Raw genomic sequence first — 27,859 nt, forward strand, 5'->3', positions numbered from 1 at the left:
AATTAGGGAATAACCGGATGAGATGACAATGAGCAGAAGCGGCTTCGGACTGTTCTCCCACAGATCTTGGACACTTTCTAAGACACTCGCCCGGGATAGCTGTGAGTACCACACAGGCTGGAACATTGAGGTCCGATCTGCGTGGTATTCATTGCTGTCACGAGAAGATAAGCTCTGAGCTACCTGTTGCGTCCACAGGTTCCGGATAGTGGAATGCTCTAGCTGCAACGGCAGTCTCAGGCCGGGCGGCACCGGCTCTTGCACAATAACTGAGTGCCTATGATACTCGATATGAGAAGGCGAGTTATTGGCGCCTTTAAATAACCTATGACCATAACGTTCCCGCGGCGATCGGTCCTATGGACCGGAACGAGCTTACTCGCCTAGGGAGCTTGATGAGGATCGCCACCTCCACATACTAATGTGGTTGCAACAACAACAGGGAATCACATAGGCGTCTTTCAGAGAGTTTCGATGCAGAAGCGGCTTCCTAGTCGGACTGTACTCCCACAGATCTTGGACACTTTCTAAGACACTTGCCCGAGGGTGAGCGAAGCAGGACATAAATTATTCAGGGGCTAAGAAAGAATGACTTCAGAGCTCTAGTCTCACTATTGTGAATTATGCATTTCTTTATTGAACCAAGATTTTTAAAATTTAAGATTTTACATTAAAATGTCTATAACATCCATTAAATACGAGATGAAGTTTCATTCGATACGAAAGCAAGCACACTCGATCCCGCATACGGAAATTCCGCCCCTGGTATTTGCAACGTAAAGGTATTTGATTGGAGTTGGAGATGGTTGAGCAACTTTTGTGTCCTGCACCTCTTCCCTAGTGTGGATTCCCTTACGTATACTTAGTGCTCTCGTCATTCTCGTGTTCTGGCTTGGTTGACAGAACAATGCTCTCACCGGACAGAGTCTCTTCTTGGCCCGATTGTTTCTCTACTTTTTGTCTTGTACCTTGGTTGGATTTTTCCTTATTTTATCGTTTCTGAAGTTTTGCATATGTCTTTGGTGTATTTGTATTTGCCGTTTTCCTCTTTTACTACAGCTAGGGTCAGCAGACTAGACGTAAGCCCTTTGGCATTCGGCGCCGAAGATACAGTTGGCCAATCTGTTGATTTCTAAATTCCATTCCCTGTCATTAGGATTGGCTCGACTAGTACAGGGTGCGCCAGGGAAACTTACTTATTTGAAAAACTCTCGAGCGGTGTGTTGAGCGGGGAGGGGGTCGAGAAGCGGCGCTTCTGGAGTGGGAAGTCCTCAAGTATTTTAATCTTTCCAGTCAGTTGTCACTATGCTCTGGTCAAGGGTGCAACAGGCCTTCGCCGTCTAGAGCTTCTTTTCTAACCGTCGCTCACTTGTTGCTACGCAACGTGTCTTCCGCGCTCGCTTTGTAATTTGAGTCCGTGCTATTCTTTTTATGGGGTTATTTGAAATCCCTGGTTTATGTCGATCGATCACCGACACTACACATCTAAAGACAACATTCGCGACGACACTGCCAACATACCGAATGATATGCTGAAAAAAATTAACACGAATTTCAATCCCATTGCACCCGGTTGTACGTACCGGATTGAGCCGATGGAGTCCTTCATCGACAAGGCCCATGGTACAATGAAGAGGTAGCGTCATTAGCACAACAACAACGAAACTACCTTGAGTGGCAAATGCCGTCAATTGAAATGTCAAAGTGGTTTTAGAAATAAACTTTGTTTTACAAATTAGTTTTATATTTGTATTTTCATCATTATAACACTGTTTTGTTGCTTATGTGTAGAATATCGGATCAAATAGTGGACCCCAGAGCTGGTTGGTCTAAGGAAAGACTGCAGAAAACTCTTCAACTGAGCAAAAGCCACAAGAGCACTACACTATTGGGACATCTATAAGGCTGAGCTAAGAAAATATAAGGCGAGCTTAGAAAGGCTCAATACAAATCCTGAGTATAATTCTGCAGCTCCATGGAGGTTACATCTGAGGCCTCTAGGCAGAGGAACATTCTGTCCTCGAGACCTATTACGGTGGGGTATATCCAGAAGTCACAGAATGTATGGACAATGTCTAGTGAGGAAACACTAGAACTACTCGTTGATACACATTTCCCGGGAAATTCTCCAACGGACAACGTAGCGCCAGAAGAGGTTGTCACTGATATGCATTGGTCTGAGGCCATTAGGGAAATTGTGTCTGAGCCGAAAATCCTTTGGGCGATAAGAAATTTCGACTCCTTTAATTCGCCAGGCCCTGATGATGTATCACGGGTTGAATTACAAGCTGTGTCTGATAGACTGGTTCCCTGGCTTAGGGAGATATACTCTGCTTGTACCAGAATGTCATATATACCTGTGGGATGGAGGGACACGAAGGTAATTTTCATTCCGAAAGCAGGAAAACCCTTCCACACGAAGGCGAAAGATTTTCGTCCTATTAGTCTGTCATCCTTTATACTGAAGACTTAAGAGGTTGATAGAAACATATCTTAGGGCAAAGATCCCTGGAGATTGCCTGTCGCGGCAGCAGCATGCATATAGTCAAGCCAAATCCACTGAAACAGCCCATCACGACCTAGTCGGCTACATAGAGGGTTATCTTGCTGTCAAGGAATATACAATGGTAGCATTTCTTGACATTGAAGGTGCTTTCAATAATGTAAAACCGACGTCAATCATGAAGGAGTTGGAGTTTCTAGGCATCAACTCTACCGTAAGAAAGTTTATTAATAACTTACGTACTAAAAGATGTATTACGGCAGGCTTGGGATCTGAGGATCTAAGAAGATGGGCCAGCAGAGGAATATCTCAAGAAGGTGTACTGTCTCCTCTACTTTGGAATATAGCCGTAAACAATATATTATTGTCTCTGAAAGAAAAAGGCGTAAAAATGATCGCGTGGCAATTGTGGAAGGGGAAGGTTTTCCAGCACTCTAAGAGATATACTTCAGGAAGCTCTACGTGCAACAGCAAAGTGGGCTACCGAAAGTGGTCTGGGTATAAATCCGTGCAAGACAGAAGTAGTTCTTTTCAGCATGAGATACAAGTTGCCTACAGTGGAACCTGTCTCCTTGGGTGGAGAGAATGTTGCATTTACAGAAAGCGCAAAATACCTGGGTGTTTTGGTGGTCAGGAAATTGAAATCCAAATCCAACATTTTGGAAAGGGCAAGAAAGGCCACACTTGCCCTATATACCTGCAAGAGAGCCTTTGGCAAAAGTTGGGGATTTAGACCGCGTGTCATGCATTGGGTATATTCTGCAGTTGTCAGACCTATTATGCTATATGGTGTTGTGGTCTGGTGGACGGCGCTTCAAAAATCCACCTACTGCTCAATACTTAACCAGATCCAAAGGTTGGCTTGTTTGTGCATTACAGCCACACTGAGGACGACACCATCTGATGCACTGAATTTAATGCTACATCTTATGCCTGTGGACATTGTGGCTACCAAAATTGCAGCAGTGCAATTAAGAAAGTGGTGGAATGGCTAAGATATAATGTCATTACGACGATTGGCATAAATATCTTCTCAGACAGCCAGCCAGCCATTAAATGCCTGGAGAACGTATTACTGAACACAAAAACCGCCCTCGACTGTCGCAAATCTCTCAACGAGATGGCTGAACAGTTCAAAATTCACTTGTTCTGGGTGCCGGGCCACAGAGATTTTCCAGGGAATTCTGAAGCAGACGAGACTAGGAACTACTCAAACACACTCCAGGAACTCGGGAATCTGTGGGTATGCCTCTAGCGACATGTAAGCTAAGTTTTTAGGACCAGGCCCGAAGGGCAACGAATGATAGATGGTCACAAAGAGGGTGCTTTGACAACTATGTGGCCTCATCTAGATTTGAAGAGCTCGACTGTTTTGCGGTCATTGGCTAGAACAGATGTCTCAGTCATTGTGTCCGTCATGACAGGTCACTGTCTAATAGGAAAACATGCTGACAGACTGAAGGTTGCTTGCAACGACTTTTGCAGAAGCTGGAGGGATATCGAGGAAGAAGAACCTATACAACACCTTCTGTGTGTAAGTGTCCCGCCATAGCAGTCAGAAGGAGTTCCACTTTAAGTTCTCATTTCTTTGAGAACCTGTCTGATTTAGCGGATGAGAACATTCGCAAGTTTTTGGGCTTTTAAAGCGATCTGGATCGATCAGCTGATCAGACCTTCTTCTGTTCCTGTGCTATGCACGAAATGGACAATGGACGAAAACGTCTAAGTTAGTCTGATGCCACTTGAACCTAACCTAACCTATTCTCAAAAGAAAACTAAAGCAATAACTGACCTGTCAAATAAGTAAGTTTCTCTTTCGCACCCTGTATAAAGCATCAATTTCTTTAAAGCACTGGCAAAGCGACTGGCCGCAGAGTTCATGATGTCTCGGACTTTTCGCTCAGCTAAAATGATGGTAATTCGCTATAATAAAATGTACATACACCTATAATAAACTTGCATTTTCTTGCATAATACCTTTGTGTTCGGTTGACAAGAATATTTTTTTGTGAATTATGTGTGAGCGCCCGGCCTTATTGCTTGGTATCGCATGCTATCGATAACTTCATTGTTTATCGGACTGCCGACTGAATTAAATTACTACATTGAATCCTAGTGCAATGGTTGCCTACAGCATAATTTAATTATGGATTTGATTTTTAATCTCGTCTCCGATTTTGTTGTTCAAGTATTTGATTTTGGCTACTTACTTACTTGGATTACTTTGCGCTTGACCTCAATATTGATTCTGGTTACCCAATTTTTCTACCATTTGTTGGAGTCCGTTGCGAACGGAGTGCATTCGGTTTTGGACTATCTGCCTCTATGTGACGACGGCATATTCCAATGTGGAGTTGATGCAGCGATATTGTTTAGCTGGAATTTAAGAGACTTTTATTCGAATATAAAAGACTCCATGTCAATGTGGCAGATATTAGTTGTAGGTGTGTGGTTGCTTCTCATTGTGTGGTCGCACAATCTGAGAAAAATTCTTTGCAGTTGGATTGCTTTTATGATAGTGGGATCGTATGCAGTTTTGAGGAAGGTATGTGACAGACATTTATATATACAAAAAATATGTCAATAATTAATTAACTTTATCATCCATCCATTCTAGCTTGTAAGTCGGCGAAAACCAACTCAAAATCCTAATAAGACATTCTCTACAGTGAGGTTGGTCGTTTTGATATTTTCAACATCATTTAGCTTAGTGAAAGGGGTAAGTTCTATTGTCTAACATTGGGGGCAATGATGTAATAATTTGTTGTAATATTTCGAACAAGTAAAAACTCAATAGAGTCAGTCCCCGACACTGGATAACTATGAGCAACACACAGGCTGGCACTTTTGAGTTGCGATCTGCGTGGGGTTATCGTTATTATGAGAAACTCAGCTGGTAGCTACCGGGCTCGTTCACAGCTTGCGGATAAAGGAATGCTCCATACAGAGTATCTGCAATTGTAGTCTACGGTATCGAGTGGAGTCTCAATGAGAGGGCGGGTGACACCGGCTCTGGCTTAAATACTGAGTGCTCTATATGACAAGGCGAACAATTGGTGCCTGTCATGCATCCGTGTGTAAAGGATAAGGTTAAGTTAACTAGATGCTTCGGCTTTTTAAAAAGCTCCATGCCACCACGGCCATAAATCGAAGAAAGGCCGCTGCCCCGAATATGTGTTAAAGACACTGGAGAGACTATTGAGTGCGTACAACGGAAACCTTCTCAAAACAGAATTGGTAAGCAGTTATCAGCATGCTTACACTAAGAGTACTTTGCCGGCCTTCTTTGACATAGAAGGGACTTGTAAAAACTTAAGGTTGGAGGCCATACATGACTGGGGTGGAGAAGAGAATCCCTTTCTACTAATAACTTTGATATGATGTTGTTCTGAAACAAGGGAACAATGATAAGGGAACCCATTTTTATAGCCGAGACCAAATGGACATTGTTAAGTATAAGATAACTATGGGAATGTGGTCTATACTTAACAAAATGGGGTAATTGGAGACGGGCACACACACATGGTTGTTGTTGTTGTAGCAGTTTATTGTGTACTATCTTTCGTCTGCTTGATTCTGTTGAGTGTCAAGACCCAGGAACTCCGCGACTAAGATGGGGTGCGTCCACAGGGATCTGGGTCTGAGTCGAGTGGGTCTGGCCGGGCAGTTAAACAGGTGACGTGTATCGTGCGGTCCCTGGTTACAGTCGGGACATACATCTTGCACGTCGGCATCAATCCTAGCTCTGTGGGAATTGAGGCGGCTGCATCTGCCGGAACGTAATTGAGCCAGAATCACTCTGGTTTGCCGGGGGAGGTCGATTTCTTCGGGTGCAATGGGTGGCGGTCGTTCTCCAAGGACTACATTCACTCGGTAGCCAGTTAACGCGTCTGCTACCGTGTCTGCATGAATGTTGTTCAGACCCGCTTGATATGCCGCTTGATCTGGAGGTTCTCTCTTGTAGCGCTGGACCTCACGCTCTAGATCATGTAGATCTACCTTAAGGCTTCTGGGCGGTGGGTATCTATCCACAAGATGATGATTTGGATGATTTCTGCGATAACAGCCCAAAAGGTATTGCTTAGACAGCATGTAGTTATGTCTTCGCACTGGTAGGATCTTTGTCTCCTGGTGGAGGTGGTCCACATGAGAACTAAGGAGGCAGCCCGTCGCAGTTCGGAGGGTGGCATTCTGACAGATCTGAATATTATTCCACTGCGTGTCACAAAGCTGACGTGACCACACTGGCGCTGCATAACTTACCACAGACCGGCCAATTGCTTTGTACGTGGTCAACAAGGTTTCTTTGTCTGCACCCCAAGTGCTGCCAGCGAGTGACTTGAGGACCTTGTTTCTACTTTTGACTTTATTGCAGATTGCTGTGGCATGTGGGGAGAAAGTGTAGGAGCTGTCAAATGTGACGCCAAGTATTTTGGGACACTTGATGGTCGGAATCAATTCTCCATCGACCATCACAGTCAGCTCAGAATTCACCTCACGCGTATTTGTAGTGAACAGTGTGGCTGAAGATTTGGTGGCGGATATCTTCAGATTTCTTGCAGCGAAATATGAGGCAAGCTCGTTGAGGTAGACGTTCAACCTATCGCAGGGGGGCCTGATGCCAAGATCTTACAGTCGTCCGCATATGATACGATCTCTATGCCGTCTGGAGGAGGTGGGATGGAGGATAGGTAGAGGTTAAACAGAGCCGGAGATATCACCCCGCCTTGGGGAACTCCCTGTTTCACTCTACGGTGTTTTGACTTCTTATCCCTAAATTCCACAAATGACTGGCGGCCACACAGATAATTCGCGACCCAACGTTTAAGGCCTGGCTGGAGGGACGTGTTGGCGATGTCCTCAAATAATTTGGCATGGCTGACCGTGTCGAATGCCTTCGATAGGTCCAATGCCACGAGGACCGTCCTATCACATGGCCTGGGTTGATTGAAGCCACGGCAAATGTGTGTGGTGATGGCATGCAAAGCTGTTGTTGTGCTGTGCAGTCTCCGAAATCCGTGTTGATGCTCGGCGAATGGAAATTCTCCTACGAGGCTCGGGAGGAGTAATGCCTCAAGCGTCTTAGCCACTGGTGAGAGAAGGGAGATCGGTCTGTACGACTCCCCCAAACTCGGGTCTTTACCAGGCTTCAGTAGCGGGATCACTCTGCCCATTTTCCAGACATCGGGAACTATAAGAGTGTTCAATGACAGGTTAAGGACAGTGGTAAGGTACTCAACTCCAGGTAAATCCAGATTCTTCAGCATCAATGTAGAGATTCCGTCGGGGCCCAACGCCTTGGAAGATTTGGCGCCACGGATGACATTCGTAACTTCGCCCACGGTAAATTGTGATGGCTGTTCATCGGCTCGGAGACCACGAATACGGCGAATGGCTCTCCTCCTTGCCCTGTCTCTCTCGGGATGCACGATAAATTGACGGTTGAACAACCTGGCGCATCTCTTCGGATCAGTCACGGTTAACTCGCCAAAAGTGACTGAGGTCCTGTCGTCCCGTCTACCGGGGTTCGAGAGAGACTTAACAGTGGCCCACAATTTGCCTGCACCGGTGCCTAAGTTACATTGCTCCAAGTGTTCCAGCCACAAATTCCGCTTATGTTCGTTGACTACCCTGTTTATTTCCAGATTCAGCTCGCTGATTCTGGGGTTAGCGGGGTCCATAGCACGAATCCCATCACGCTCGTCTGCGAGTACCACTGCTTGCGCCGGGAAATTGGGTCGCACTTGCGGTATTCGACCGGCTGGTATAAAGCGAGCGGCTGCTGCGTTGATGATGTCTCGGAATTTCCTTTCGGCCACAAGCACATCAGAGGGGGGTGGCAGTTCATTGAAGCGGCGATTGGTATACTCTCTGAAGCCAGTCCAATTGGCCTTCTTGTAGTTGATGAACGTTCGGCGCTCAGAGGTTATGAAGTCGGGTGGTCGGTCGATGGTGAGGATTATGGGGAGGTGGTCTGACCCCAAAGAGATGACGGCTTGCCAGGATACGTCACTCAGGAGATCAGGGGATGCGATTGAGATGTCTGGCGAGCTGCTGCACCTCCTCGTAATCCTAGTGGGGGCATCCTCATTCACCGTGCAAAACGTGGAGCTATCTATCTGCTCTGCCAAAGCTATGCCACGCTGGTCGTTGCCTAGGGGAGAATGCCATGACGAGTGATGTGCATTGAAATCCCCCAGAACCAGACGACCATGGCCAGATAGCAACCCACTTATGTCGGGGCTGTAGGCCTGGCCATTAATCGGGACACAGCTGCCAACCGGCGGTATATACACGTTGTATATCTCTATCTCGGCAGTACCAGACCTGACTGCTACCCCCATACATTCCATGTATGGGTCACTAGCGTCAAGCGCAAGCGAGATAGGTCTATACTGCACGGAATGGTGTATAACGAAGGCCAATCCCCCACATCCATTCCTTGAGCGATCCTTACGTAGCACATTGTAGCCGTGACAACTGTGCAAGCTGCAGGTGTTAGTCAGCTTTGTCTCCTGGATCGCTGCGACCGATATGCTCTTCCGACTCATAAAATCTACAATCTCATCAATCTTGCCTCGCAGTCCATTGCAGTTTAACTGCAGGAACGATACATTTCCCGACACTGGCCTGGCAATAGTAGGGCTAGGGTGCTGTCTTTGCATAAATTGCCGTACGGGAGAGGTCGGGGGGGTCACATAGTCCGACGACGAGGACGCCGAAGGCGACGACGGCGACGCTTGTGACCCACTGCTGGCTATGTTCGCACAGCACCTAGCGACATAGCCAGTATGACTATACTCCCGTAGCGAAGTTAGGCCAGAGCAAGAACGGAAATGTACCCACTCCAAGCACCTGTTACACCTCACCGACACTGACCGATGATGAAGGCGGTTCTGGCAAACGGAACAGAACCAGGGTCCGGGGTTCTTTTCAATCCCGGCACGGACCAAAAGCATACGGAGAAGGCACTCCGGGATGTGCCTCTCCCATGACGAAAAAAGACGAACACGTACACTGAGGCGGCAGCCCTTGCCGATGAAGATTCCATCGGGTCAATCCGGTACGTACAACCGGCTGCCATGGGATTGACACACACATGGTGTATTTATGTAGTGTTATTAACTAGTTAAGTCCATTGTGATACCTATATGTAGCGGCAGACTAAGGCTTTTAGCGGGAATCGAACCCATGGCCCCTGCACTGGTAATCCAAGCAAGCTACCAACTCGGCTACCGAAGCGCCCTACAATCAACAAGTTAATTTTTCCGTATTATTTCCCGCCTCTTTATTTTAAGTTATTTAAATAGTTATTATTCCCCGGAGGACAAGTACTGAGTGTGATTCTTGATCAGAGAATAAACTGGAGAAGGAACGTGGAGCATAGTGCCAAAAGGGACACTATGCTCCCTACAACAGTTGGGGCTTAAGCCGAAACGGATTTTTAAGGCGGCAATATCCCGCCTTTTTCTCGTCCTCTTGTGTGCACCGATGGGTCCTGATTGGAGTGGGAACCGGGACAGGAGTCTTTATTGGATCCTAGCAATTATTAAGTTTAATATAAGCTTTTAAACGGGTGTAGTGTCTTTCAGGCGTATACCTATGCGGCCCTTAAAGCCCTGAAGAAGAGTCTTTATTGGATCCTAAAAATTAGAAAGTCATGTAGCGTCTATCGGGCATATATCTTTGAAGGCCCTGGGGGCCCAATCGACTGATATCACGTCACGCCTTGTGAGATCGAGATTGGTTATGGGATTGCTTATTAAACTTTTTTGGAACCGTATGCATAAAGGGGCGGCTAACGCGCTAGTCACGAATGGATCTTTGGTTGTTAGTGTTGACGTTGAGGCGGTAGCCCTTGCCGATGAAGAACTCCATTGACTCAATCGGGTACGTACAACCGGCTATCATGGAATTGACCATGCTACTGTGTTAGTGTACTGTTCCCTGTACAGGCTCTGTGGTAGAATATACGAATTCGAAGATGACTCTACAAACAAAGGATGGGATGAAGCTATGGGTCGCCAAGTAGTTAAGGCCCTGTACCGTCGTTTTCATGGAAGCGGACGGCACTAATCGTAGTGTTAGGAGGCTACTGTAGGATTCCAGACTGACTATTTCAATTTTAAGCTTTTGTCGTCGGGCTGGACACAAAGAGAGGCAAATTCTTACGGAGTAGGAGTAAGTGACGGATAAGCTCCAATTTGTAGTGATGCTCAACTGACATTTTTGTAGCAATTGTTGGACGAAAGCAAAGGGTTGTGGACGAACCACTTTTTTATGGTTTGTATTCTCTTCAGACACAAATTACTATCCTCTTGTTGTTGTAGCCACACCTTCATATGGAGGTGGCAATCCTCGTCAAGCTCCTGTGTGAGCAAGCTCGTTCCGGCCCAAAGGACCGATCGTCGCGGGAACAAGTTGACCATTGGTTATTTAAAGGCGCCAATAACTCGCCTTGTCATATCGAGCATCGTAGGCACTCAGTATTAGTGCAAGATAGCTATCATTCCGCTTCATGGGAGCCATCACCGCGGAATAATTACGGTCATTGGTTATTTAAAGCCGCCAATAACTCGCCCAGGGATATCGAGAATCACAGGCACTCAGTACTTAAGAAAGAGACGGCCTACCCAGCCTCTCAGTGAGAATCTCCACTGTTGTTGTTGTTTTAGCAATGCGTTGTACATACACTATGGCGGCAGTCCTTGCTGATGAAGGACTCCACCGATCGATCCAATCAATCTCTCTGCTCGATATGATTCCAAGGATGATTCCACTTTACGCAACCTGGGGCGCGTCCAGTCCGGCAGATCTCAGATGACCTTCGCATGATAACGATGAACACCACACAACTCGAAACTCCAGCCGGTGCTCATAGTTACACCGTGTGGGGCTCACTTATGAGAGTTCTCTGGTCGAACTGGCCCCATTGTTGCCATTTCATTAGTTTTTTTTTTTCTTGTGGCACACGGCGCTGAAACTACATCTGTATTCTTCTGAACTTTTTATACTCTCCCCCAAGGATGGGTGCATATAAATTTTGTCATTCCGTTTGTAACACCTTAAAATATTCGTCTAAGGCCCCATAATGTTTATATATTCTTGATCGTCATGACATTTTAAGTCCATCTTATTAGTGTAAGTCGGTTGGGATTGTAAATGGGCCATATGGGTCCTTGTTTTGATATAGCTGTCATATAAACCGATCTCGGATTTTCACTTCTTAAGCCAATAGAGTGCGCAATTCTTACCCGAATTGACTGAAATCTCATGACTTTCAACATTCGTGCCAAATAAGATCCGAATTGCGCTATAGCCTGATATAGGTCCCATATAAACCGATCTCCCGATTTTACACTTTGAGCCTCTAAAGATTCTTATCTGAATTAAATGAAATTTTACACAATCTTATACATAAAATTGAAATAAATAAGTGGACCGATTGGCACAATATGGGATTCAAATGAAAGGTATTCAAGAGTAGAGTACGAATTTCATAATAAAAGTCGGGTCCAAGTACCTTCGCGGCCACCCCAGACCAAAAACCCCTTAAAATAGGTTTATTTGACCATCATGAATAGAAATAGGCTTTATAATTTATTGGTAAAGGAAGGACCCTCCACCGTTACTCCAAAAACACCACCCAAAATCAAAAGTGGACCGATAAGGACAATATGAATATCAAATGAAAAGTATGCGGGATCTTGTCGAATTATAGGTGGTCATTCCACCCGCACAAAAACGTCCAAAATGGGCACATTAGCCAATCGCGAATATATGGGACTCGGTATGTTTGTTCCGTATAGACTGAAAAACGGCATAACCGATTTTTTTTTCAAAATTTTCGCATATTGTGTAGCTTGGTCTGGAAGGAAACATAGGTTATATAATTTTTCGGTATCCAAGGGGGGACGGACCCTCCCCCTTAAAAAGTGGACCGACAACCCAAAATCAAAAGTGAACCGAATGGGCCAATATAGGTATTAAATGAAAGGTATTGGAGACCAGAAAACGAATATGGCATAAAAATTTGGGTCCAAGTACCCAGCGAGCCCCCCTAACCCCAAAACTCCTATATATTCGAAGTTCATGTCAATATGGGACTCAAATGAAATTTATTAGGCAGTAGATAACAAATATGGCATACAAGATTAGGTCCAAGTAATGAGAGGTCGCCCACCCCCAAATGGGCATATTAGCCCACCATGGCTATATGAGACTCAAATGAAAGGTATTAGGGAGTAGTTTACGAATATGACATATAAATTTGCGTTCAAGTCTAGGTGGCGCTTTTCTCCCTAAAGATACGTGAAATGGGTTATTTTACTCATTATGACAATATGGGACTCAAATGAAAGGTATTTGAATTTGATATCCAATTTTGGAGCCAAGTGTTTTGTGGTACACCGTAAAGCAACCCCTAAACTGAATTTCATTTTTGTTGGGAATAAAGAACGAATTTGATATCTATTTTCAGTGCAAAGTGCCAGTGGTCGCCCCAGCCCCAAAACAATCTCCAAACGGTTCATATTTACTGGCCATGGCAATATGGGGCTCAAATTAAAGGGATTTGGAAGTGTTTTTAAATGACCATGCCTGACATTGTACCTCACAAATGTTGCCAACATTAAGAGAGGATAAAAATCGCTTTGTCAGATGTTCTCGCCAGAAGTCGAACGCGATCAGCGTCATAGGCTACAATGGCACGAATTCGATATCCGCATTCAGGGCGAAGTGTCCCCACTCTAAAAAAATATTAGAGGGCGCAGCGGAGCATGCCCCGTTCGGCTAGTGACTTATACTATTGGCCTTGAATATTCAATTCAATTATGGTCCGAAACGGATCTTAACTTGATATAGCTTTAATACCATAGCAATTCTTATCCATTATCCTTTGTTTGCCTAAAAAGATATACCGGACAAAGAACTTAAGAAATACGATCCATGGTGGAGGGTTCATAGGAATCAGCCCTGCCGAACTCAGCACGCTTTTACTTGAGGTGGGCCTTTAGGTTGGAATTTTGCTTCCTAATGAGGGGGTTCCACACGATAACTAAGAAGATAGCCTGTCGGAGTCGGTAAAGCAGCAGCTTGGTAGGCGTGAGTGTTATTCAAGATAATTTGTTTAATACTAAGCCAATAACGGTTTCTTGTCTGCATCCCATGTACTGGCGGCAAGCTCATGACTCGAGGACTTATCCGTATTTTGGAGAAGGTTGAATTGAGATTAGGTAGAGGTAGTTTACAAAAGCGACGATTGGTATACTCTCTGAAGCCATACCATGGTCATATCAGTAGTTATAAAGATGCAAGAATAGAGCTGTGCTTATGCGATTTCAATGCTATAAAATGATGCCTGCAATGTCTATCAACAGACTAGTCCATGCTTCAGAGATTTCTGTCGAACTGCTGCAGTCACCCGTAACACGTATGTATGTACTGTTGGAACTTTTTGCTACTTTGTTTCAGCTTTTGCATTGCTTCTGGGCCATTTCTGTTCTGTGTCCTCCAAACAAACATGTTCATTTTCTTATTCCAGTTTTATTCACCCAATTTTATTTGCTGGCTTAACATAACCTAATGTAATATTAACAACTTCGACCAACTGTCCCTTATGCCTAAAATTTAGTGAATAATTTAGATAACCTTTTCCTGGCGCAACTTTATCCAAGTGTTCCCATTGTGAAGAAATTATCTTCAGGCTTCTTTAACATAACTATTAGAAAAATTGCTAACTAGGATTACCCCTTAACCCCCAAAAGCTTTGGACATCTACAAACCGACCATGAATCGTCCAAAAGATGAAAAATTATAACCGCAATATAAGCTCAGATAATGACACCACTGCAAATTGAACATGGCTGTAGCCCTATGCTTTAATTACGCCCAGTTCATTTAAGTTCGATTACAATGCTCCTTATTAAAGCTTAATCACCAATAGCCTGATATTTTTTCTCTATATCAAATTAAAAAATTTTTCTTTTTCTTTCTTAAAGGTTAGCAAATTTTTCTTTCGTGGCCCAAGAAAGACGACAACAACGAATGCTGATCCCGACTTAGTTTGCGTTATTTGTTACGAACGACCCAAATCTGTACTTTTATTCCCGTGCAAGCACGTTTGTCTATGTGGGGAATGTTCGACAAATGTGATGAATGACCGTATGTTGCAGTACTGTCCATTGTGCCGCGAATTGATAACAAAAACTATGAATGTCTATTTGTAATGAAATCATCGCGATTTTCACATACATCTCCAAGAGATTTTCTATTATAAAGACTTTCTTCCAATCAAGCTGAACATATTTTTTATACACATTATATATACATAAATTTTTGGTACATTAAATATATATGGGTTTTTATTCGATTAAGGTCTGACAAGAAAGTTGGAGGACCCTGCAAATAACCATGATTTGCAAATTTGCAGATTGAATGTTTGGACTCCATACAGAAGGCCGAGATTGCCGCGTGATTACGTGAGGTGCGATGGAATCGGAAAGTATAGGTAAGGTTAAAGAGCATCGGTTTAGCAACATCGGTCGCTAGCAGCTTCATCTGGAGACATTAGGTTCACAGTACTCATCCTAGATGAGATGAAGAAGAATACGGAATTAGATCGACCATTATAGGGTGCAAGGCCGATAACCGAAGAGAAAGGGGAGGAAAACCAACGCACTTAACAAAAGTGAAATATTGGGTTGCCCAAAAAGTAATTGCGGATTTTTCATATAGTCGGCGTTGACAAATTTTTTCACAGCTTGTGACTCTGTAATTGCATTCTTTCTTCTTTCAGTTATCAGCTGTTACTTTTAGCTTGCTTTAGAAAAAAGTGTAAAAAAAGTATATTTGATTAAAGTTTATTCTAAGTTTTATTAAAAATGCATTTACTTTCTTTTAAAAAATCCGCAATTACTTTTTGGGCAACCCAATATATGAGAGCTTCCTTCAGTCAGCCATTCTTCTTGTCAGTCCCAGCATGAAAATGGGTTTAATTGCAGCAACGAAACAGTTTTTGATTGGCATTCTTTGAAATATGCAATGTCCGAAGATAAAGTACCCGAAGATTTTGTTTTGAGTAAAAGGTTATATTGGAAAGAAAGCAGTTTCCATGATAGAGCAATAGTTGCGTGTTTTTACGATCTCAATCTGGAGCAATCCAAGCTTGAAAGGCCCGTTTCGAGTACGAAATGATCGGGTATGCCAAAAGCAATGTGCCACTATCAAGCATAGTTTATTCCGTGAACATCTCTTCGCCAGAGCAACTCAGGGTCGAATGTCTCGTAATAGAGAAGGCCTTATTTAAAAAAGGTGGTCGCTCTCCAAGGACTACATTCACCCGGTAGCCATTTACCGCATCTGCTGCCGTGTCTGCATGAATGTTGTCTAGAGCTGCTTGATATGCCGCTTTATCTAGAGGTTCTCTCTTGTAGTGCTGAACCTCACGCTCTAGATCATGCAGATCTACCCTAAGGCATCTGGGCGGTGAATATCTATCCACAAGATGATGATTTGGATGGTCTCTGCGATAACAGTCCAAAAGGTATTGCTTAGACAGCATGGAGTTATGTCTACGCACTGGTATGATCTTTGTCTCCCGATGGTGGTGGTCCACATGAGAACTGAGGAGACAGCTAGTCGCAGTTCGGAGGGCGGCATTCTGGCAGATCTAAATATTATTCCACTGCGTGTCACAAAGCTGACGACAGACCTACCAATTGCCAGCAAGTGACTTGAGGGCCTTGTTTCTACTTTTGACTTTATCGCAAATTGCTGTGGCATGTGGGGAGAATGTGTAAGGGCTGTAAAATGTAACGCCGAGTATTTTGGGACACTTGATGGTCGCAATAATTTTTCCATCGACCATCACAGTCAGCTCAGTATTCAAGATTTGGTGGCAGATATCTTCAGATTTTTTGCAGCGTAATATGAGGCAAGTTCGTTGAGGTAGACGTTCAACCTATCGCAGATGTCAACAATAGGTGGGGGCCTGATGCCATGATCGTACAATCGTCCGCATATGATACGATCTCTATGCCGTCTGGAGGGGTTGGAATGGAGGATAGATAGAGGTTGAACAGTGCCGGAGATATCACCCCACCCTGTTTCACTCTACGGTGCTTCGACTTCTTATTCCCAAATTCCGCAAATGGCTGGCGACCACACAGATAATTTGCGACCCAGCTTTTCAGGCCTGGATGGAGGGACGTGTTGGCGATGTCCTCAAATAATTTGGCATGGCTGACGGTGTCGAATGCCTTCTAAAGGTCCAGTGCCACAATGACCGTCCTATCACATGGCCTGGGCTGATTGAAGCCACGGCAAATGTGTGCGGTGATGGCATGCAAAGCAGTTGTTGTGCTATGCAGCCTTCGAAATCCAAGTTGATGCCCGACGATTGGAAATTCTCCTACGAGGCTCAGAAGATGTAATACCTCAAGCGTCTTTGCTACTGGTGAGATAGGGGAGGTCGGTCTGTACGACTCCCCCAAACTCGGGTCCTTCCCAGGCTTCAGTAGCGGGATTACTCTGCCCATTTTCCAGACATCGGGAACTATAACAGTGTTCAAAGACAGGTTGAGGAGGACAGTGGTAAGGTACTCAACTCCAGGTAAATCCGTCGGGGCCCAACGCCTTGGATGATTTGGCGCCGCGGATGACATTCGTAACTTTGCCCACGGTGAATTGTGATGGCTGTCCATCGGCTCGAAGACCACGGATACAGCGAATGGCTCTCCTCTTCTCGCAGAAACGGCGGCAGTTCTCTGAAGCCAGCCCAATCGGACTTCTTCTGATTGACAAACGTCCGGAGCTCAGAGGTTACGAAGTCGGATGGTCGGTCGATGGTGAGAATTATAGGGAGGTGGTCTGACCCCAAAGAGATGACGGTTTGCCAGGATACCTCACGCAGGAGATCAGGGGATGCAATGGAGATATCTGGCGAGCTGCTGCACTTCCTCGTAGTCCTATTGGAGGCAACTTTATTAACCATGCAAAACGTGGAGCCTTCAACCTGCTCTGCCAAAGTTATGCCACGCTGGTCATTACCTAGGGGAGAATGCCATGAAGTGTGATGCGCATTAAAGTCCCCTAGAACCAGACGATTATGGCCAGATACTAACCCACTTATGTCGGGATTGTAAGATTGGTCATTAATTGGGACACAGCTACCAACCGACGGTATGTACACGTTGTATAGCTCTATCTCGGCAGTACAGGACCTGACTGCTATCCCCATGCACTCCATGTAGGAGAGTGATCATCTTGAGCGTAATGCACAACATAACTAAGGTTTTATTGGGTTGCCCAAAAAGTAATTGCGGATTTTTCATATAGTCGGCGTTGAACAATTTTTTCACAGCCTGTGACTCTGTAATTGCATTCTTTCTTCTGTCAGTTATCAGCTTGCTTTAGAAAAAAAGTGTAAAAGAAGTATATTTGATTAAAGTTCATTCTAAGTTTTATTAAAAATGCATTTACTTTCTTTTAAAAAATCCGCAATTACTTTTTGGGCAACCTAATAGTTATGTTACCCCTTGAACACCCTAATGATATTTAACTTCAATGTCAATGGTTGTCTTTTATGACAAGGAGAGTTGTTGGCGAGTTAAATAACCAATGGCCATAGTGTTCCCGCGGCGATCGGTCCTTTGCACCGGAACGAGCTTGCTCACCTATAGGAGCTAGATGAGGATCGCCACCTCCACAACAGAACACTATGTACAAAATTGTAGCCAAATCGCATAAAAATTGCGCTCTCTTGGGGCTAAAAAGGTCGAATCGGGTGATCGGTTTGTATGGGAGCTATATCTAAATATAATCAAAAGCAGAAACAAGGTCCTCAAGTCACTTGCTGGCAGTACTTGGGGTGCAGACAAAGAAACTTTGTCGACAAAGCAATTGGCCGGTCTGTAGTAAGTAATTCTCGTCAATATTCTCGTCGTAATTCTGTGGTCTCGTCAGCTTTTTGACACGCAGTTCGGAGGGCGGCATTCTGACAGATCTGAATATTATTCCACATATTCAGATCTCTCAGAATGCCGCCCTCCGAACTGCGACGGGCTGTCTCCTTAGTTCTCATGTGGACCACCTCCATCAGGAGGCTAAGATCCTACCAGTGCGAAGACATAACTATACATGCTGTCTAAGCAATACTTTTTGTGCTGTTATCGCAGAGACCATCCAAATCATCATCTTGTGGCTGATGATCTGGAGCGCAAGGTTCAGCGCTACAAGAGAGAAACTCTAGAGCAAGCGGTATATCAAGCAGGTCTAGACAACATTCATGCGGTAAATGGCTACCGGAAATGTAGTCCGATTTAGACAATATTCGGTTCGGAGGGGTGTGGCATAAAAAATAGGTATAGAGCTCAAATATCTAGTTACCGTCAAAAGAAGGCAAATCGGTCTGTGCGATTCTCCATTACTCGAATACTTTCGTACCTTCAATTGCGGGATCACACTGCCAACTTTCCATACATCGGGATCTAAAAGTGTGTCCATGTTCCCCCAGCTGTATGTAACGCAACAGCCTGGATTTCAATAGCGATCCTTGGCATGTCCCCTGCAAGGATCGCTACCCTTACAAGTATGTGACTATAACCATTATAACATAATGTGTCCAGGGCAACGAACCTTTGTCTAACCGCTTCCATCTTCTTTGCCGCACAGTCAACATAAGGAAGGGCATTACATCGTATAAGGTACGTATCTCTCTCGCCCCACCGAGATAAGCCTCGCCGCGATTTTCCTGTTGGAACATATCCTGTGTATATTTACAACATAGATCATATGATAAGCCTTTCTTTCGGCGAAACAGCTCTTTGGTTAAATAAAATATTTGGAAAATTTTATTGGTATACATAACTAATACGAAGCATTGTAATTTTGTTGCATATTTAAGCTTTTTATTATTGTTAATTAAAATCCCGCTTTTCTAAAAATTTGCGGAAATCCTAAAAACACACTATTACAAAGTTAATACATATTTATATTGATGTTCTCTGGTTTGTCTCTGCGTTTTAATAAACTTTAGAAATGCATTATTGAATAATTAAATATAATTAAAAAAAAAGAAAGGAAACATATTGCTTGCGACTGCTTCGGTTAACGAATTAATCGCCTTCTCAATTAGATGATGGAGGTGGAGGCTGATCGTTATTCGATGAAGGATTTTGGTTGCCCGGATTCTGAGCTTGGCCGGTAGCAGCTCCTAATTGTTGAGCAAAACTCTGGAACAATTGTAACATATCGTTGGGCATGGGACCGATGCCACCAGCACCACCTAGTCCTGCACCGCCCAAGCCAGCAGCACCAACACCGCCTCGCGTTCCCGAAAATAGTTGACTGATGGTATTCATGACCATTGGATTTTGGAGCATGGACTGCAGCTGGTCTAGATCAATTTCTGCACTACTGAAGAGATTACGAATGACGGGATTGGAAATCATTGAATTCAGTCCTTCTTGCAAGTTAGGTATCACATTGGCGTGTGCATGATTGCGGGCATTACGAGCTACTTCCAAATTATTGCGATAGTCCTGGTTCTCCGGTTCCAAATCGATTGCTTTGGCATAGGCCTGTTGGGCTTCCTCATATTTGCCCAAATTCGAATAGGCGATGCCTAGGCGACCATATGCCTTGCCGTAATTGGGATTGTACACCAAAGCCGATTTACAATCCACAATGGCCTTTTCATTATCGCCCAATCTGATATAGGCGGCCGCTCTGTTGCAGTAGAATATTGGATTTTTGGGATCGTATGTGATGGCGCGATTGTATTGCAGCAAAGCTTCATTGTATTTCCCATCCTTCATTAGACGATTCCCTTCATTCTTTATGGTTTCAGTCATTTTCAATATCTCGGGATTTCTTTCCAAGTAATGCATCTCGAACAAATCAAACAGATTCACTTCTTTGGGATTAACTGTGGAGGATAATGCACTGGAAGTAGTTCCTGTATTGCCTCCAGACGGTTCTGCCGCTGTTTGAGACTGTTCCTCAGCTTCTTCTTCCCCCAGATCAAAGGCCGCCTGCAGGCATTGGATAGCGACTTCACAGCTTTCTTGGGCATCGGGCGTAAAGGCTTGTGATTCAATTTGTTTCTTCAGGTAGTCGATAAAACTACGGACAAATGTTTGCTGCACCTCATCCGGCATCTTGAAGGTAATAACTTATTTATAGAATAAACACGTATGTCGTACAATTAAATAATGAAATTTCCGGACTTTTCCAATTCGATATTCAACCAACTAAAATGTGCCTCTGGTCGTTTTATCTCACTCTATTTAGAGTTGCCAAGAGTTTTTGTTACCAATATAAACCGGCTTAACACAAAAAATTAACAAAGCAAAACATTAATTTGTAAACTATTGTTAAGATTTGGTATCTTATTTTCTATTATTTGGAAATTTTAACTTTCATGGTATTTGAAATAGACTTTACAAAAGAATAACTCTTAAAACTTTGTGAATAAATAAAGTAAAAAGACGACAACTCTCTTTTCAAATCACCAAATGTCAACTCATTTACTACGTTCAATGAACATCGCTGTGTGTTTAGAATACCAATACGAATCATCGTTGTATATCAGGGTACCAGGTTTACCAAATATAAAAAAGTATTAAGGATTGTTTACATGTTAAGAAAAATTGACAAAATCAGACAAAATCAATAAATGCTGTTAACTTTATATTTCATATAAAAACAAGAAAAACGGGATAATAGCACATTTACATTGAAATTTTTATGATTTGGATTTAGCTAAATCCAAACCCAAATTCTGCCGTTTATACAGCGTTTTTGGGGATTTAAGCAATATATATTCATTTACAGGTTGTGACAGTTGCCTAACAATAAAATATTGAGCGCACTATCTGTCAAAATCAATGATTTTGAGTAGGTTACTACTGCTTGCCATTTTTCGTTGTTTATGTGTTCTGGTTCTTAACTATAATACACCAACACACAACCAAAACATGTTGACAGATAGTGCACTTCGGCCTTGCCGAATCATGATGTGGGTTTCGGACTAGAGCTGAACTATCGGACTATTGATAATAGCAATATTCGATAGTTTCAATAATAAATATCGATAGTATCGAACTATCGTAAGTTTCCCATAACCTATATTTCAAACGAAAATGAGAAGTAAAAATCAGCAGATCGATTAATATAGAAACTTTTGCGAAATCAATCGATATTCAGTCATTAAATTTAATATCGATAGCCACCTCTACTTTCCGAAAGTTGAAAATTCTTAAAGTTTTGGGCGTTGCTTTTGTGGCATTTGTTTGCACGGTTGCATTTTTCAACGCGACGCTCAAAAACAAAGCACAACGCGCTCTTTTTGTTTTGGCGTTAAGTTTTGCGAATACGGCGTAAGGCTTCAAGGGGCGACAGTTGCATAGCATAAATGTACATCACATAGCAAATTTTGACCAAACCAAAAAAATTGGGGCTCCTGGAGCCACAAAAAACCAAATCCGGGGATCGGTTAATGAAGGAGCTACATACATATATCCAATCCTTTCCGGGTGGAATGTTAGAGAGCACTTTACGTACCAAATTTCAGCAACTTCGAATGAAATTCAAACCTTCTACGAGCCCAAGAAAAAAAATCGGAAGATTGGCCATTTGCAATCACCAAGTGTCTGTGCAAAACATCAAACCGATATCTTTATACCGCCATTGTAATTTAGTTAGACGGACGGACAACGCCAGATCGACGCAGAGTTTGAGGTCTATTAAAGGATAAGGATCCGAACGAACTATGCAGAAGGACCAAGACCCAGAGGTCTCATATGCATTCTATATGCAAGACCCAGAGGTCTCAATTTTAACCCAGAGAAGACGAAAATATGCCTGTTCACGAGGAAAACGAAAGTGGGCCAATTTAACGCACCACGTTTCCTCAATAGGACGATTTCGATATCTGATGAGGTCAAATACTTAGGTGTGATCTTGGACAGGAAACTGAATTGGAAGTGTCACATTCAGGAGCGTACTGAGAAGGCTCACAGATGTTGGGCACTATGTAGACGGGCCGTAGGCTCGAAATGGGGCCTGATTCCGAGGATAGTCCACTGGCTCTACAGGAGCGTGATTAGGCCAATGCTTACTTACGCCTCAGTAGTTTGGTGGACTGCTATGGAGAAAAAGTGCAACATAAGGATCATACAACAGGTTCAGAAAACATGTTGTCTTGGCATAGGCGGAGTAATGAGGACCACGCCCACTAGGGCACTGGAAACTATTCTAGATATCCGACCCATTGACATGCAGATTAAGTGTGAGGCAGCCACTGCGGCTATGAGACTTAAGGCGATGGGAGAATGGATTAAGGATGGGAGCAGCTCATACCATCGCGGTATAATCGAGGCGACGATAGGAAGCCTAGAAGGAAGGGAATAGGTTTCCGATCGGATACCTGAGATGAACCTTAATGTGGAGTGCGAGGCACTGCTGCCATCGGCACAGTCTTGGATTGACGGAACTCTAGTATTCCCATCTGGAAGATCATGTTACATGGATGGATCAAAGCTTGGAGCAGAGTAAGCCTGGGGGTTTACATTGAGAACCCAGGGACTGAGATATGCTTTAGACTGCTTGACCATAATACGGACCTGCAGGTGGAGATTCGGGTGGTCACGGAATGCGTAAGGTGGTGGTGTGCTAACGTGAGGACGTTGAGTGTGAACATATTTACCCACAGTAAAATTGCCATAAGGGCAATAACAACCAGGATGGTAAGGTCACGAACAGTCTTGCAGTGTAAGAAGGCGATTAACGCCTTCTCTGAGGTTGGCAAAATACGCATCGTTTGTGTGCCGGGCCATAACGGAGTAAGGGGAAAAGGAGGCGGTGAAGGCCAGAGGTCTGCCGTCAATAAACGTGGTTAACCCGAAGTCTTTCGGGTCGACGTAGTACGAGTTAAGGTAGTGTGCGACGAATGCGCATGCAACATTGTGGAACAGCGAAACGGTCGGTAAGACGGCGAAAATCCTTATGTAAAATCGGTGCGGCAAGTGATAGCATGTGTAGGTCATGCGGGGAAGATGATAAGGCGTTGGAGCATTTCTTTTGTCATTGCCTGGCTTTTGCGTTTAACAGATGCCGGCACTTAGGTGGAAACACAATACCAGACATGAACCAACTTAGGGGAGTGGTATTGAAAACAATTAAGGATATTGTAAGTAGCAAGGAATTCCTAACTTAGAATTTTCTTTTTCGAGGTTACTTTATAGTTTTTAGAGCGCACAACAAGCCGATTACTGGCATAGGCGTATGTCCATTGTGGCATGGGGCGGGTTAATATAGGCACCCTCTCTTCAACCTAAGCTAACCTAGGTCGAAAATTATTTGTGTGGTCGTCAGTCGTATGTGGAATTTGGGGATATGAAGTCAAAAGCTCCGTAGAGTGAGATATCTGTTTAACCTTATTATCTTCTTTTGCCAACCTCATGCATCTATAGCATCATGTATGGACGATTGTACGATCTGGTAAGATCGTGGGTCCGCTTCGTATGGGATTGTTTAAACGTCTATCTTATCGTTTTTCCCACAAAATCACGAAAGCGGTCGAACGAATAAGATATCCAGTTAAAAACTTTGCACAAATACTTTTTATTGGTGTAGGTTCTTGGATATAGCTCCCATATAAAATGGTCATTCGTTTTGATTTCTTGAGCTCTCAGAAGCGTCAATTTTTACGCGACACACAAACAAAATCCCGCCACGATAGTTTCACAAATACATATATCCACCATATAAGCCGATCCCCCAATATGACTTCTTAAGATCCTAGAAGCATAAATTATTGTTTGATTTGAAGTTTTAATATACAATACTCACACAAAATTCCGTCCATATAGGTCCATACAAAGATAATGACCCCGATTTGATTTCTTGAGCCTCTACAAACGTCAATATTTGTTTGAATGGGCTGAAATAGGCTAAACCCCGTTGACATTGCTCTTTAAATTCGGATTTAATGGCTCGATCATCTGTTTTCCCTTTATAAAATCAGCTGACGAGAGCCTTAAATCCGGATTTAATGAGCATACAAAAACCCCTATGTAGGTATAGTCCCTAAATCAATCCCAGGTTTTGAGTTCATGATATTCTCCTATACGCTTCAATTTGCATATTTATATTCCTCTATTTTTTATTTTTTTGCCCATAGTTAGTGTTAATAGTAGGCATTATGTTCTGCCTACATTATTTTAAAATAACGGTTCATTTCCCAAATAACTCAAATGGGCACTACCCAAAAATACAACCGTGTTTCCTGTTTCTAGTTTTAACACTCTCATCAGTATGTGCTCGCTCTTCATGGCTATGTTGTTATGCTAATAATGGCTTCCATTGTACTCTGTGCTTTTTCCGCATTTCAAAAGTTTTGTTGTGTCCACATTTTCGTTCGTCAATTGAATGTCTGCAGGCAAAGCTGAAACATATTGGTTTCAACGGTAGCGGCTGTTAAACGGAAAACAAAACTGAAAAAAAGAAAAAAAAAATATACAAAAAATTCCAACTCGTGGTAGTATTGTTTGTTTACAGTGTGTAAAATCATTTCGTTTTTGAACAGTTTGCTTTATAGTAATAACGTTACAACGATTCCTGTGCGTGTGTGTATGTATGTGTGTGGGGGATTATCTGCCCCTTTTCAAGTTATTTTTTCTGCTGGTGAGCGAGCCAGCGAACGTGCAACTAAAAATTGTTAAATTGCTTTGAATACACAAATACCTATGTGAAAAAAGGCAAAGAACGCACGAAGAGACCACCAGTCAAACAACAACAGCAACCAAAGTGACAAACAAAAAGTTATGTGGCATAAATAAAAAAGTTAGTGGCAACAGCTTGTTGCGTAAATCACCGAATGTGAGAAAAAGAAGATACAAAAAATATGAAATTAATATGTGTGTGCCTATGAAAAAATAAGCGAAGAGAACAATTTAAGCCAAAACAAAAGAAGCGTTTATTAGGCAACTTCTCTTGCCATTTCGCTCTCGTGGCGGAACAAGCCCAACGCACAACACTTGAAAAGAGCTGCAGAATAAATCAAATCACAAATAAACAGCAAGCATTGCATGTCAGCCAACTTTAGTAAGGAAATCCTTTGTCTTGTAATAAAACAACTTTGATTCGTAAAGTTGGTAGTGCGTCATCTTCCAGTTTTCTACTTGTCCCTCTCTCTTTCACCGACCGTTAGTGTCCTGTCCCAGAAAGTCATTTTGGCGTCTTTTGTCCGTGGGTTGTTGGCCTGTTAACCCAAACTGAAAGCAATCCGCTTAAATTGCCTTTCACTTCGTTTTGTCCCCTGTCTGCCTGCCCCTGTTGTAGCAGCAAACGAGTGCCCTCCAATCACCCACTTTAGTTTTATTTCACTTCGGCTGCCTCCCCCATTGCTTTCGCATACATTCGCCTTCTCTAAGGAACTCAATTACATTCGTGTTTATTGCTTAAGTGTTTGTGTGTGTGTGTGTGTGGTTGCACTATAACAGTTTATGCACTGTGGCGTCGCATCTTTCAAATCGCCGACATCGGTCATGGTGCGTTTGACACGTAAGGAACGGCAGGACAAAATCACTTTATTGTCCAGCATCAATAGAGTCAATATAAGTGATGAAGTGGAGGCCACCGACAATGGTAAGTATGTCATCCACTTTGTAGATAGCGTATGTTTGTTGTCCAATTTAACTTTGAATATGTATTGGGGTGTAACGTAGACGAGAAAAAGGGAAGCTTAGAGCTTAAATAATAACGAATAAAATGGTATTACAAACCACACTCAAATTGGCGTAGTTAGAGGTCCATTCCATTCTATTTTCATCATCAATGCAAACTGTTTTTTTACCATGTATGTATGTATATAAAATTTGGAAACAAGAACCTAAAGCTACCATGGAGTAAAGCAGGGTGTTTTTAAAGAGGGGTAAAATTATTTCCTTCATTTATTTCATTCTGCATGAGTTTCCGTTGAACGTTTAGTAAGACAAACGGTTCGCAATCCTAAGCAAATTTGCCACTCCAGAACGTATAATTATTGAATAAATATGCGTTCTTTCTCTTTTAGTTTTGTCTTCAGATTGAATGATGACACAATATGGGTTTCTACCGGGTACATACCCAACGCTTGGGTATTTATTTGGGTATTGATAATTTTGCAGATATCTTGGGTATAAAAACATTTTTCATAAAATTTTTGATGGTTTCGTACAATATTTTTTGTATATAAACCTGATCTTCTGATCTTATAAAATCGGATTTTAGTAATGTATAGCCGCTATATAGACCGATCTCCAGATTTAAAGTCTTGAGGCAATAAATTGGTAATTTTTCATCCGATTTCGATGAAATTTGGCACAGTGAGTTCTGGTAGACCCCTATTCATTTCTGTGAAGTGTGGTTCAGATCGGACTATATTTGGATATAGCTGCCCTTAGACCGACCATCCGATCTCCCGATATAGGGTATTGAGGCCATAAAAGATCCATTTATTACCCGAATTCGATGAAATTTGGCACAGTGTGTTCTGGTAGACCCCTACCTATTCCTGTCAAACGTGGTACAGATCGGACCATATTTGGATATAGCTGCCATATATACCGATCTCCCCCTTTATTGTGTAATGAGACTAGAAAAGGAGCATTTTTCATCCAATTTCGATGAAATTTGGCACTGCGAGTTCCGGTACCCCTCTAAACCTTTTTGGAGCATATTTGGATATAGCTGCCATATAGACCGATCTCCTTCACCGAATTCGGATGAAAAATGACCAATTTATTGCCTCAAGACGTTAAGTCTGGAGATCCGTTATATAGCGGCTATATATAACTATTGGGTTGCCCAAAAAGTAATTGCGGATTTTTCATATAGTCGGCGTTGACAATTTTTTTCACAGCTTGTGACTCTGTAATTGCATTCTTTCTTCTGTCAGTTATCAGCTGTTACTTTTAGCTTGCTTTAGAAAAAAGTTTAAAAAAGTATATTTGATTAAAGTTCATTCTAAGTTTATTTTCATTCTAAATGCATTTACTTTCTTTTAAAAAATCCGCAATTACTTTTTGGGCAACCCAATAAAATCTGATATTATGAGATCAGAAGATCAGGTTTATATACAAATAATACGAAATCATCGAAATTTTTTTGAAAAATGTTTTTATGCCCAAGATATCTGAAAATTATAAATACCCAGCATTTGGGTATAAATGGGTAAATACCCGGGTAAATACCTTTTGGGTATTTACCCATAGCCCATTTCTACTTATCGGGGATAGCATTTTTCTCCATACAAACTAAGCGAGAAAATCTGCTTGATAGGTAAATAAAACACGGCAAATATGTACAATTTTT

General features: G+C 42.9%; 3 protein-coding genes across 4 annotated transcripts in view; 2 read left to right on the top strand and 1 right to left on the bottom strand.

Moving 5' to 3' along the window:
* The first annotated feature begins 4,574 nt into the window (after nucleotides 1-4,574).
* Nucleotides 4,575-14,852, top strand: LOC106092246 (uncharacterized). Its single transcript, XM_013259038.2, has 3 exons — nucleotides 4,575-5,048; nucleotides 5,121-5,222; nucleotides 14,503-14,852. The coding sequence occupies exons 1-3, from the start codon at nucleotides 4,650-4,652 to the stop codon at nucleotides 14,728-14,730; spliced, it is 729 nt and encodes a 242-aa protein (XP_013114492.1). The 5' UTR covers nucleotides 4,575-4,649; the 3' UTR covers nucleotides 14,731-14,852.
* Nucleotides 14,853-19,382: 4,530 nt separating this feature from the next.
* On the bottom strand, nucleotides 19,383-20,871 carry LOC106092241 (small glutamine-rich tetratricopeptide repeat-containing protein beta). The gene has a single exon (XM_013259030.2). The coding sequence runs from the start codon at nucleotides 20,659-20,661 to the stop codon at nucleotides 19,630-19,632; it is 1,032 nt and encodes a 343-aa protein (XP_013114484.1). The 5' UTR covers nucleotides 20,662-20,871; the 3' UTR covers nucleotides 19,383-19,629.
* Nucleotides 20,872-24,924: 4,053 nt separating this feature from the next.
* The window catches only part of LOC106092244 (protein PALS2), an 85,975-nt gene continuing 83,040 nt past the window's right edge, over nucleotides 24,925-27,859 (top strand). Inside the window, exon 1 of one of the 2 annotated variants that reach the window (XM_013259035.2) lies at nucleotides 24,925-26,152. In XM_013259035.2, coding sequence (XP_013114489.1) covers nucleotides 26,011-26,152 — 142 coding nt within the window. In that variant the 5' untranslated portion in view covers nucleotides 24,925-26,010. The remainder of the gene's footprint in view (nucleotides 26,153-27,859) is intronic. The other variant, XM_013259034.2, reaches the window with a different exon arrangement.

Source organism: Stomoxys calcitrans, chromosome 3, assembly GCF_963082655.1.
Source record: "Stomoxys calcitrans chromosome 3, idStoCalc2.1, whole genome shotgun sequence".
Taxonomy (NCBI): domain Eukaryota; kingdom Metazoa; phylum Arthropoda; class Insecta; order Diptera; family Muscidae; genus Stomoxys; species Stomoxys calcitrans.